The sequence below is a fragment of the Mustela lutreola genome, chromosome 1 (genome assembly GCF_030435805.1).
Source record: "Mustela lutreola isolate mMusLut2 chromosome 1, mMusLut2.pri, whole genome shotgun sequence".
Classification (NCBI taxonomy): domain Eukaryota; kingdom Metazoa; phylum Chordata; class Mammalia; order Carnivora; family Mustelidae; genus Mustela; species Mustela lutreola.
This window is the reverse complement of record NC_081290.1, coordinates 182,473,874-182,487,715: the sequence shown is the minus strand read 5'-3', so window position 1 is coordinate 182,487,715 and position 13,842 is coordinate 182,473,874. Positions and strand designations below refer to the sequence as shown.

Below are 13,842 nucleotides of genomic sequence, written 5' to 3'. Positions count from 1 at the left end.
CCTTGTACATATTTTACCTTGTGAACTGTGAGCTAGTTCTGTTGATTTCTCTAGGCTTCCTGTTTGTAAATATATCATCTATCTTATTGAATATAAATGTGAACGGAGTTAGCATTCATTGTACTTACTTCTTAACAAGTTGAAATCTTATTTATAGTGAGTGAAATGTTTTTGGTGGTCAAAAACTAATCAGCAAGTGGGCTTCTTTGGTATTATGAACTGAGAAATAAATTACTTGCTTTTTATCAAGTAGAATTGCTTTAGTTTAGACACCAGGAGAAAGGAAGCCTCATTTATTACAGTGCAGTACTGTGTAGTAGTTAAAAGTGTGGGTTCTAGAGCCACACTGCCTGCATCGGAGTCCCCGCTCTAGCTGTTTGACTTGGAACAAATTACTCTTTGCCTTATTTTTTTCACTTGTACGGTTAGGATGATGATGGTATTCTTCCCTTAGAGGGTTGTTGTGAGAACTAAATGAGAATCTGTGTTAAGTACAGAGGACAGCATTTGATGCACACAACACAGCATTCATAGTGTAAATGAAGTTCTAGATTAGGGAGTAGTATCTGTAATGTGCTCTCTGAGCAGTTAATTCTTAAAGTCACTGTTTTTCCCTGACAGCTTCTCTTGAGCCCAAATCAAAGGATCTTAAAGCAGGCTTTTCCTTGGGTATAGGGAGTATGTGGAGTGCATTGGCAGGTAGGTAGGTTCAGGGTTAAGGCCAGGAGCAGACTAGACACAGGAGTCCTCTCAAATGAGGGTACATAGCAACATGAGTCCAACTGTAGCAAAGCCTCACTTCTGATCACGATGCCCTTGAGGCTAGCTGCTGTGTGTAGGGGGCTCTGTTTGAGTGCTGGAGGTCCTTTGGTTTGCTCCCTGATTCTTCTACACTGTCATCCTCTTGCAGCTTCTACCTGTGGGATTAGAGAGTATTCTTACCCCTAAGAAGTATTCAACATGATCTGTTAGGATGCAAGAAAAAGGGGCTCCTGGGTGGCTCAGTCAGTTAAGCATCTGTCTTCAGCTCAGGTCATGATCCCTGAGTCCTCGGACTGAGTCCCGCATCCAGCTCCCTACTCAGGGAACCTGCTTTCCCTCTCCCTTTGCCCCTCCCGCTGCTCCTCTGCACTCCCTCGCTCGCGCTCTCTCTGCACGTTCTTGCTCTCTCCAATAAATTAAAAAAAAAAAAATCTTTAAAAAAAGGATGCAAGGAAAAAAATATTAAAATGTTGGTTTATATTTTTATCTTTTTAAAGTTACTTTAAAAGTAAATGCTTTCTAATGTATGTGTGATATAACATGTGTGTAATTTATAGGTAAAAATACATATTTTGTCATTAATGCCCAAGTATATTTTTATTTATAAAAATATGTGATTGAAAGTTTCTGAGAATGTTGCCAGAAGTAGTAGGGAAAGAGTTTCACAGCTGAGCTCTCTTGTTCCTGGTGTTTGTTGCGATGGTCTCAAGCTAGTTAGGGTACTATCCCGTGTGCCCACTATGGCAGATCCCACCTTTAGTTCGCCAGCATCATGAATCACACACAACCTAGAGGCAAAAACAGGCTAGAAACTTTGACACTTCTCTTACTTGCTCCTGACCTGTGAAAATTTCCTACTCTACAACTCTGAGCTGGAATCTTTTCTGTGGCTCTTCGGCTGAGACAGCCTGTCTTTTGCCAAAGTTAAATTATTTGGGATCTTCTTTGTCTACATTAAGGAGTTGGTGGTTTGGTTTTGATGAGTTTTTGTATCTGTTGGGAGTCCTGATGATGTATCATCCAGAAATTTCTCACTTTTTGTTTTTTTGGTGGTAACTTTTCCTAGCACAGCTAAATGGTTTTTTATTCCTAATTATTTTGGTGTGTGTAATTTCAGTGAAATTTTTCAAGAGAAGGAAAATAAACTTTCAGTATGCTATCTTGTAGGTTCAGTATGCTATCTTGAAATCAAATGCCTGATAAGTTTCCTTAGATATTAAAAAAAAAAAAGCCAAGAATATTTATCACTTTATTTTTTTTTAATTTAAAAAAATTTTTTTTAAAAAGATTTTTATTTATTTATTTGATAGACAGAGATGACAAGTAGGCAGAAGGCAGGCAGAGAGAGGGGGGGAAGCAGGCTCCCCACTGAGCAGAGAGCCCGATGTGGGGCTCCATCCCAGGACCCCGAGATCATGACCCGAGCCGAAGGCAGAGGCCTAAACCACTGAGCCACCCAGGCTCCCCGAGAATATTTATCACTTTAAAACTAATGTTGAGGGAGCACCTAAGGGGGCTCAGTTGGTTAATCGTCCACCTCTTGGTTTCAGCTCAGGTCATGATCTCGAGGTGGTAAGATAGAGCCCATCATTGGGCTCCATGCTCAGTACAGAGTTGGCTTGAGATGCTCCCCCACCGCTCCTCACATGCTTTCTCATTCTCTCTCTAAAGTAAATAAATAGGGGCTCCTGAGTGGCTCAGTCGTTAAACCTCTGCCTTCAGCTCACTTCATGATCCCAGAGTCCTGGGATTGAGCCCCACATCGGCTCCCTGCTCAGCCGGAAGCTTGCTACTCCCTCTCCCACTCTCCCTGCTTGTGTTCCCTCTTTCGCTGTGTCTCTCTCTGTCAAATAAGTAAATAAATCTTTAAAAATAAATAAGTAATAAAATCTTACAGAACTTTATTTTTAAAAAAACTAATGTTGAATCTTTATGTAAAGCTTTAAAAATATTAAAAACTCTCACCTCTCCTGGCTCACTTCCCTCATTTTGTTTTAATATAGATCTAGAAAAAAATAAGCTTTCCAAGCGCTGGTACATTCTTGGGTGGGTCCTAGCTTTATTTATTCTGCTACTTTTGATTAATGATTCTTTAAAAGGGCATGATTAAGATGACTAAGGCAGTAATCTCTGTTCTTTTTTTTTTTTTTTAAAGATTTTTTTATTTATTTGACAGAGATCACAAATAGGCAGAGAGGCAGGCAGAGAGAGAGGAAGGGAAGCAGGCACCCTGCTGAGCAGAGAGTTGGATACGGGGCTTGAACCCAGGACTCTGGGATCATGACCTGAGCTGAAGGCAGCGGCTTTAACCCACTGAGCCACACCCAGGTGCCCCAGTAATCTCTGTTCTTAGTTTTAAGCAGTGAAGGAGGGTAAATAAAAACACTACTAATCATACAGTTACTTATGATAGAGTAAATGTTCTAGTAGTATAGATAGAATACTATGGGAACATCAAGGAATGAGTGATTAATTTTATCTATATAATAGGATAGCTTTATTCACAGAAAGCATGTTAGTTGAACTGGGGCTTGAGGAATAAATTTTTCAATGGGTGGTAAAAATACAAAAGAAACATTCTAGGCAGAAGAAAAGGCATGAACAGAGCTGTAAGGATAAAATTTGGGCATGTTCCAAGAATGGTTTCTTGTTCAGTGAGGGAAGAACAGAATATTTGATAGTGAAGGGTAGAAGTGGGTGTGAAATCACCAGTTGGATAACCTGGTATGGCTTTTAAATGTCCTCAGAGACTCTTATCACCAAATGGATACTATTTGCCTTGCCTACCCAGTTGTGTAATCACACTGAAATAGGAAAGTGGGATTAGTTGTGGGGGTACACTGAAATAGGAAAGTGGGATTATGACAGCTTTGAATCTGCTTCCCAGACTTGTTATCATGATGGGAGATGAGGAAGAAAAAGTGGTATAAAAAAAAGCGTGGATCAAACAAGATTGAAATGACACTACAAAATATATATGCAAAACCTGAATTTAAGTTTTTAGAAACATCCCTGTAATTAATGTATTAAATTTAAGAAAGATCTCTAGAGCAAAGAAATATACCTATAATACCTATGTAGTTTTGTTTTTCTTTTGAAATATAGTACCATTTACTTTCACTGTGAATGTTGACCTGAAATTGAACTTCTTTTTTTAAGGTGGTGAAAACAGTTGGTTTGCGTGAAGTTTGGTTTTTTGGGCTGCAGTATGTGGACAGCAAAGGTTATTCTACATGGCTTAAGCTAAATAAAAAGGTAAAAATACATATAAAATTCAGCTGATAATTAAATTACTTTGAAGTTATTGTGATCATGAATTTCTATTAGAAAAGCTCAGGGTCTGACTGAATTCAGTCAGACCTCCTTTTACAATTATCTCAATTATTAAACGTTTCATGTCTCTTAATTCAGTAAGTTACCATTAACTCATCTTAGAGAAATGTTCATTCATTTTTCCTGTTTGAAAACTTAACACATAATAAATATGAGGTGTAACTGAGTACTTTGATTTTGGCTCAAACATTACAGGGTCAACTTCTTAGGGGAAGTTTCAACTTGGTTATTAGACAGGACCTGTGAGTTACAGATCACGTTCATTAGCGCATAGAATCTTTTTTTTTTTCCACATATCCAATAAGTTGAGAATCTTACACACTAGAGTCTTAGTTATGGATTTAGAATCTTATTTGGGTTTTACATGCTACTTTCTTCTAAAAAAGAATTTGATGTGAATTTAGGATTTTTGTCGATTATGCTTGAAATTACTGTTCCAGGTGACACAGCAAGATGTTAAAAAAGAGAATCCTTTACAGTTCAAATTTAGAGCTAAATTCTTTCCTGAAGATGTTTCTGAGGAATTAATTCAAGAAATAACCCAGAGACTTTTCTTCTTGCAAGTTAAGGAAGCTATCTTAAATGATGAGATATATTGTCCACCAGAAACTGCAGTTCTTTTGGCTTCCTATGCTGTCCAAGCCAAGTATGGAGATTATAATAAAGAGATGCATAAACCAGGATACCTGGCTAATGATAGACTCCTACCCCAGCGGTAAGTGAAAATTGTTTTTTACGTTAAATTGTCTGAAAAAGAAATTTATAAATAGATTAGGACAATTTTTTAAATTGTTAGAGTATATTCTTTTAGAAGTCATGACCTGTAGCTGCATAGATTTCTATATGCTGTAATTATTCAAAGTTTCTACCTCTTCTCCTCATTCCCACGGATAAGCGATAAATGGAGGTAGTGGTAATTTGGGTTTGGGGGAGGATGTGACTATTGTTGCTTGATAAAAATTCTCACTAAAACAGGCAGATAGATGGTTCTTAAATGCTTTGTAAGAAGTGCCATGCTTGGGAAAAATAGAAAGTCAGATGAAAAAAGCAACTAAAGTCCTAGAAAATAGTAATATTTTTAAAAAAGATTTTATTTATTTATTTGACAGACAGAAATCACAAGCAGGCAGAGAGAGAGAGGGTGAAGCGGACTCCCTGCTGAGCAAGGAGCCCGATGTAGGACTCGATCCCAGGACCCTGAGATCATGACCTGAGCCGAAGGCAGAGGCTTAACCCAACTGAGCCACTCAGGTGCCCCCAGAAATGTAATTTTAAACTATCCAATAAAGCTGGAGGAGGAAGGGGGAAAAAAAAAATCAGACGGGAGAAGTGCCATGCTCTATTTCCTCTGTAGAGTTAGAATTCAGTTTCCAGCTTTTTAAAAGTTTGTTTTTGTTTTGTTTTTAATGTTTAATTAAGTAGTCTCTACACCCAACATGGGCTCATATTCACAGCGCTGAGATCAAGAGTCTCATTTTACTCCAACTGAACCAACCAGGCACCCTGTAAAAGGTGTTCTAAACTCAGTTTTCAGACTCCTAGTCTAGTGCTCTGTCCTCATATGCAGTATATTGCTGCTTCTGTAATCGTCACTTTAAAATAGCATGGCATAGGAAGAAATCATTAGGCAGAAGACCTAGAGTTTGAATGTTAGTTCTGCCCTTTACTACTTAGGTGACCTTACGTGCATAATCTGAAATTTCAGCCTCTGTATCTGAGTATGCGAAGTGGGGATAGTAATCCTGCTATCCTACCTTACGGTTTATGACTATGGAACAAGAACTGATTGGTTTATAGTTTTAACCATAAAGTGTGGTACAAGTGTTGGTTGGTAGTAGTATTTATGAGATCTGAGAAGTACAGCATCAAATGTTACTTTAAAATATCTCAATTCATAATTAGAATTGCACACTAGAATGTACATGGAGATCTTTTTAGAACCTGGGAAAAAAGTGTTCCTCTCTTAGTCAGAATTCCTGAATTTTAAAATTTCTGTTCAAATGCAAAATTGTGTATTAGTAACCTAAAATTTCACAGTTGCAATACTTAACAGTATTTAAGCTGTTAGATGGTAGTTTCTTTTTCATAGGTCATAAATGTGAAAAAGGGAGACTACTTCATGTCCACCTTTATTCCATTTGGTTGTGGGCATTAATGTTTATTTTTGTGGAGTAAGTTGAGTTAATATATGCTTTATAAGGTATCATTAAGCACAGTAGCTTTAATATTTGATGATTAAATGTTACACTGTTTATTACTGTTACACTGTAATGCTGTTGCAATGATAGTTTTCTTGGAAGGTAAAATAATGCATACTGTTCACCAAAGAATCAGGAATATGAGACACCTGTTAGCCTCTAAGGTTTAATTTTGATTCTTATTCCAACTCCAAACTCTTGGTCTCAGATTTTTTTTTAAGCATTGAATTAAATAGCTGGTTACTGGCATAGTAGACTTTCGTTTCAGATAAGGATTAGTTTCTATCTTACTTGAGGTTTAATTTTTTATATATTTTTATTTTTATTAAAGTATAATTGGCACACAATGTTACATTAGTTTCAAGTGTACAGTACAGTCCATAGCTCTGTACCAAAATTGAGATATAACTTATGTTTAGTAAAAGGCACAGCAGGTTAGGTTTTAAATCAGCATATAAGGTAAATATTATATATAATCAAAATTGCCCTTGAAATTTCCTAATTGTTCATAAAAGAATAGGCGTGTCTTGTCTCAGGTATAACACAGATGGTGGTTCTTTGAATGTGAGATTAGATTGCTGTCTGGTTGAGCATGAAGTAATTGGCTTACTTTTAATAGTTATGTGATTTAAAAAAATACTTTAAATACTGGTATCACACTTAAGCACAATTAAATTTCTTTAATTTAAATGCATGTGTGCTATAACCCACTTTGTTTAAAAAGAAGAAAGATAGCACATGCTCTTTAAGATTTAGTCTTTAATTTTGAAGATCGAGATAGGTGTTCTTCAAATTGGTAGCCTTTGGAGAACTATTTCAAGCTATCTAAGCTTACTCGTAAGCTTACCCATAAAATCAGAATACTAATTTTTCTATTTAGAATGGAGGAAATACCTTCACAGTGATTTACTTATTCTATGTATGTGGTATAGCATACTTTCTCTCACGATCTTAAGTACCTGAGCCTGGAATTAGTAATCAGGTTATTTGGTGGCCATAAATGACATACAATTTGATGATTTTGATGGATGCTTTTAATTCTTGTAGAGGAAAAAAAAATTTATTATATAGAAAAGTCCAGATAAGCAGTCTGTTCTCCCACAGTACATTTAGCTGTCCTGTCTGGTGGTGTACATTATCAGTTCCACCAGATAACATTGCTCTCTCCTTGGAAAAGAGCTAGATAGACATGAGTTTTTATGTGCCAGGTTTCTCACTTGGACATATAGGTAGCTGGGGTTTGGAGAACCTTTTTCCAAGATAAAGGGAAGAAGAGATACATTTTGGAGAAGATTTCAGTTTTGAATCCATTGGGTTTGAAACCTCTGCAGCATAACCAAGGAAGATAGCCAGTATTCATTGGTAGGCCTGGATCTGGACCATGGAGAGCGAAACTATACATACAGTTTTGGGAATAAGCAGCAAATAGATAATTATCCCATGGGAATGAAAGAGGTGGACCTGAAAGTACATATAGAGTGGGCAAAGGGCCCAGGACAGATTTTGTTGGAACTTAGTTAAAAGTACAGGGGAAGAGGCTCCTGTAAAGCAAACTGAGAAAAAATGGCCAGAGAGTGAAGAATAATACCAGAGGACTGTTAACCATGAAAGCCAAGGTGCAAGGAAACTTTAAGGAGAAACTGATGAGCAGTGTCAAACAGTAACAAAGAGGTTGAGTCTGAGGGAGTAGTGTGTCTGTTGGGTTTAACAGTAAGGAGATTGGCAGTGACCTTAGTGAAAGCAGCTTCAGTGTGGTGTTGGTGGTTGCAGCCAGATCATGGTGGACTAGAGGCGGTCGATGTGAGGTTTTGGAAATGAAAGATAGTGAATAGGGATAGCTCTCGAAAGAGGTTTGGCTGTGAAAGAGGAAAAAACAAAAACAAAAAACCTAGGGAACCATGAGTTCATAGATGTGTTCTTTAAAAATGGGAAAGAACTGACATAATCCTTTATTCTTTCTGCAAATATTTGAGTAGTTCTTCAGTACTGGCACTGGGCATATAGTGGTGAGCAATATGGTGTGGTCTTTGCTCTCTGTAACACAAAGAAGTAGATATGATAATATATACATGTATGCAAGAGACAGTAAATATGTCCCCATCATCAGTGGTGGAGTATAGATCCGGAGAAAGTGAGGGGAGGAGCCCTGTAAAGGTGCAGACAGACAGATTTAAAGCCAAGTAGAAGGGATTGGCCTTGGCCATGAAGGAAGACTCTTTTCTGGACAGAGGAAAGAGAGGGTAGGCATTTTTGAATACTTGCAAACAGGTCATGCAGATGAATAGTACAAGTACATTATGTAAAATGCAAACAAACGAGATTTGAAATGCTGGATGTAAAAAGCTAGAACTTATATAAATCTTAGTGGCATCCAATTGAATTAATCCATATCTCCAGATTTAGTTAATGTCATGGTACCAGCAATTGGCTGCACTCATTATGCTCTCAAGGCTGATGGCATTCCTTTTGGTGAGCAGCCAAGGCCAGGCAGCAAAAAATATAAAAATAAGAAAAATGTGGAAACTTAAGTCATATAAGGGAAGACAGAACTCCTCTCCCAAAAAACCCAAGAGCTTAAAAGAGGATATACTGAGAAAGGAGCAGGGCATAGTAAGAACGTAATAGTGTGTCTGAGACCTCATTAAGGAATCTATTCTAAATAGTAACTTGTGCAAGGAAAGATTACATTCTGAGATTCCTTTATACTACCAAGACATTCCTAGGTTTCATGTAGAATTTTTATACAGCTAAACAGTAATACTTTTTAAAAAAGATTTTATTTATTTGAGAGAGACAGAAATAACGAGAGAGTACACGGTCAGGTAGGAGAGGGAGAAGCAGGCTCCCTGCTGAGCAGGGGCCCAGACATGGGGCTTGATCCGAGGACTCTGGGATTGTGACCTGAGCTGAAAGCAGACACTTAACCAACTGAGCCACCTAAATGCCCCATAAACAATAATATTTTAATGCCACAGCTTTTATTAGTAGTAATGTAGGATCTGAGGTTTGAACAACAAAGCAAAATATATAATAATCATTATATGACCCAAAGAGAACAAGTAAATAATCTGTAGTGTGTAGAGCAGGTAAATTGTGTATATGTTGAATTTGCTGATTTGATGTTAAAATATCAATAGTAGAGAAAATATGTTTGGTTACATTTGCATGAGGATCACTGAGAGGATAAAAGAGAAAACAATGAAAGATTATTTGGAGGACATGGGGTGGTAAAAAGTGTAACTTTCCACTTGTATATATAAATTTTTTAAAAAAGATTTTATTTATTTGACAGAGATCACAAGTAGGCAGAGAGGCAGGCAGAGAGAGCGAGGAAAGGAAGCAGGCTCCCCTCGGAGCAGAGAGCCCGATGCGGGGCTCGATCCCAGGACCCTGAGATCATGACCTGAGCTGAAGGCAGAAGCTTTAACCCACTGAGCCACCCAGGCACCCCACACTTGTATAATTTTATATAAAATATTGCCTATAGAGGGGCACCTGGGTGTCTGTGACTGCCTCTCTGCCTACTTGTGACCTCTCTTTCTGTGTCAAATTAATAAATAAAATCTTTAAAAAATATATTGCCTATAGAAAATAAAATTAAATGTGACACCAAGAAAAGTAAATATGTAGAGTAAAAGAAGAAATTAAGGCTCCAGAATTTTGATTTTCTCTCTCTTCTCTAATTTTTTCTATTAATAATGAAGAAAGTCATTTTCCTTTTTTTGGTCCAGTGGCTTATTTGCTTGAAACAGTTTAATTCCCATAAACTGTCTGTATAACTGTCTTAAAAACATGTAATCTTTAAAATAATCTCAGGATCCTAGAAACTTGTTGAGATAATTATGAATTCACATGCAATTGTAAAAAATTCTGTGTATCCTTCTCCCAGCCGTCCCTAATGGTAACATCTTGTATAACTAGTACCGTGTCACAACCAAGATATTGATAGAGTCCACCAACCTGATTCAGATTGCATCGGTTTTATATGCAGTCATTTGTGTATGTATATGTGTTTACGGTTCTATGCAATTTTATCGTGTATATAGGTTTTTATGATAGCCATTACAGTTAAGATATTGAATGATTCTGTACTTTTAAATGAATATTAATTTTGAATCATAGAAACATTTTCATATTTTTTTTTCTTACAGTGTTTTGGAACAACACAAACTGACAAAAGAACAGTGGGAAGAAAGAATACAGAACTGGCATGAGGAACACAGAGGAATGCTGAGGTACTTGGGTGGCTGTTGTCTTCGTGTTTTTCTTTCAAGTATTTTTATATCCTAACACTTACTAGTACATCACATTATCCCCCAAAGATCATTCACTTTTTATGAATAAATATAAAGCACTAAATTTTAATCCAAAGTATTTTTGTAATTTGTTTGGTATTACTTTTACTTAAGTTATGTTACAGTAAGCTTTCTTTTAACAGGGAAGATTCTATGATGGAGTACCTGAAGATTGCCCAAGATCTAGAAATGTATGGAGTCAACTATTTTGAAATAAAAAATAAAAAGGGAACTGAATTGTGGCTAGGTGTTGATGCTTTGGGTCTGAATATTTATGAGCATGATGACAAGTGAGTAAATTTAGTTGCACAGTGAACTGGTCATTAATCAGTGATCTATATGGCTTTAATCTTACACTGTGTTTGTAAAGTTCTTTTTTGGCTTGATTACTCTTGCTGCTTCTTTATTCTCCATACTTAAAAGATTAGTTAATGAGACAAAGTTTTTAGATGTCATGTTTACATTTTTGCAACACCTTGTAGCTTTAGCATTCTGCTCAGCGTATTTATCAGACAGGATTTGGTATCTCGTGAGTTCTGTCTGGTAATTTAATTGAAACTTATTCCCTTTATAGGTGAAGAATGATTGCTTAAATATGTCTGTCATTTGGGGTGAAATTGAAATTAACATGTATAAGAAATAGCAATGAGACAATGAAATTAATAGATATATGATTTATTATATTTGTAACTTTTTAAAGACATTTATAGGAATTTTGAATATTTTCAGACATCAGTAAAGTAGAATATCACTGTATTAAGAATAATGGACAGTGTTATTTTGTTTCAAAATTAACCAGGTGTTAATTTTTATATTATATTAAGATATATGTTAATATGGAATATGTCAGACTCTCATAGTACTTTAGGAATGCTTTATACTTTCTTTATTTGCTATGCCAGTAATGCCACCTTCTAAGGCATTTCTCTTCTAAAATTCTAGAATTTTAGTTTCATTATTACAAATATCTAATAAGATACACTTTTCTAACACTATATACTAAGTCCAAAAGAGAGCATTTTAATTATTTTACTCTGCTATGTATTTTTTATTTACAAAGCAAGTTAACAACACTCTATCATTAAGAAGAAAATATTTTGAAATTTTTGAAAAGCAAAAAGGACTTAGAGACTAATTTTTATGGACCAAATCCTTTTTTTACTTTCTTCTAAAAATTATTGAATTTCTATCAGAGTACCCATTATAGATACATTACAGATAAAGATGGAAATATGAAAGAGAGGGGATTAGCTCAGAATGGGAGGGACTGATACGGGAGATTGGTCTTATCTCTACTGGTTCCCTTTTTTTTTTTTTTCCCTTAATTTATTTGACACAGAGAGAGAGCATAAGTAGGCAGAGAGCGGGGAAGCAGGCTCCCTGCTGAGCAGAGCGCCTGATGTGGGGCTGGATCCCAAGACACTGAGATCATGACTCGAGCCGAAGGCAGAGGCTTTACCCACTGTGCCACCCAGGCACCCCTTTACTGGTTCACTTTTTAAAAATAATTAAAATTTATTATATTTCCAAAAGATTAAAAAAAAACCCAAAAAAGTAGGGTACAACTTTAAAAGCTCAAGTTCTTTTACCAGCTCTGCTACTAATTGCCTTTGTGATCCTGGTCAAGTTATTAACCCTCTGAAATTCATATAACTGCCAAGCTTTATTTACAAGATTGTTGTGAGAATTACATGAGGAAATTGCTTTAGAATTTTCAAAGTAACATGTAAATGTAGTATAGCATTACCTTAAAAATGCTATGTTCCAGGGCGCCTGGGTGGCTCAGTGGGTTAAGCCGCTGCCTTCGGCTCAGGTCATGATCTCAGGGTCCTGGGATCGAGTCCTGCATCGGTCTCTCTGCTCAGCAGGGAGCCTGTTTCCTCCTCTCTCTCTCTCTCTGCCTGCCTCTCTGCCTACTTGTGATCTCTCTCTGTCAAATAAATAAATAAAATCTTAAAAAAAAAAAAAATGCTATGTTCCAGCAGGCTCCTTTTTAAACTGATAACAATGACATCTGAAGAGCCATTAAGGGGGCAGTATAATGCATAACTATTGAGTAAAGAAAGCTTTATGTAGAAAAATTACTTGGTGTGCTGCAGTTGGTAATCTTAAGACTTAAAAGGACTATTAATAGGTAGAAATTCATACTTTGTTCTTGGAAGACTAACTAGAAAGACACCTTTTGGCTAGCATGGGTATCATAATCATTTTGCACACTGGTTATTGGATAACAGTGACACATTTGATGGGTAGTCTGAAACAGTAAAATTCATGAAAAACAAAAACGAAATTACTGTTCCATTCTGGTTCCTTGAATTTTTGTGTGCAGTGTGGCAAAGTGGTGGTAACTTATATTTCTTAGAGTTGGAAATCCAGCTCTTCCATTTATCCAAACATTTGTGTATGAGAATGTCTTAATTTTTTTCTGTTGAGATACAACTCACATACCATAGAATTAGTGCTTTTAATGTTACAAATACTCATTTTTAAGCTAAACAGAGGAAAGAAATAAATTTAGTATTTAGTAACATGTCCATAATTCACATGAAAACTTACCAAGACTTTTCTCCCCTCTCCCTTCTTAAACACATTTAAAATATTTGTAGTAGCTTGAATCTGTGAAGAGCTAGTACAGAGCCCCAAGGGAAGTTCAATTCTACACCTTAGGTTGCTAGTGTTTTCTAGGTAATTTTAAGAAAATAAATTTAATGCTTTCAAGGCTCATGACACATCATGAAATTTTTTGATAGTTTTATGTGGCTTAATTGATCAAATTTCCCCTTAAAAGATAATAATGTCAATAGTATCAGTAAGCTGATGCATTTGAAAATCTAGCTTTCTTAAGACTGGTCATTTAGCTAATTTGGCCCCAGAATGTTTTGCACATTTTGTGTTTTGTTTTCTGCTTTTAATTAAAGGAATGCTTTCATTTTTTTAAGGTTAACACCAAAAATTGGTTTTCCCTGGAGTGAAATCAGAAATATTTCATTTAATGACAAAAAATTTGTTATAAAGCCAATCGACAAAAAGGCACCTGTAAGTAAAATTCTGTTATAAGTGTTTTCTGTATTAACTTTTTAAAAATTTCCGCCATTTTGCTGTGATACCATTTGAAGAGTGGCCTTGTTCGTTTATTGATTTGCTCCTGAGAAACATTCCCTTTTCATAGTTTAACTTCCCTGCTGATAAAATAATGAATTACTAAAAATAGAAGGTTTTGATCTTTTTATAACATGCGCATATTAGTTTTACTT

At 36.1% G+C, this 13,842-nt stretch overlaps 1 protein-coding gene across 1 annotated transcript in view; it reads left to right on the top strand.

Annotated features, from left to right (window-relative positions):
* Positions 1-13,842, top strand: part of RDX (radixin) — a 92,089-nt gene that overhangs the window by 26,254 nt on the left and 51,993 nt on the right. Inside the window, exons 5-9 of the mRNA XM_059179918.1 lie at positions 3,922-4,017; positions 4,536-4,810; positions 10,445-10,528; positions 10,732-10,878; positions 13,528-13,624. Coding sequence (XP_059035901.1) covers positions 3,922-4,017; positions 4,536-4,810; positions 10,445-10,528; positions 10,732-10,878; positions 13,528-13,624 — 699 coding nt within the window. The remainder of the gene's footprint in view (positions 1-3,921; positions 4,018-4,535; positions 4,811-10,444; positions 10,529-10,731; positions 10,879-13,527; positions 13,625-13,842) is intronic.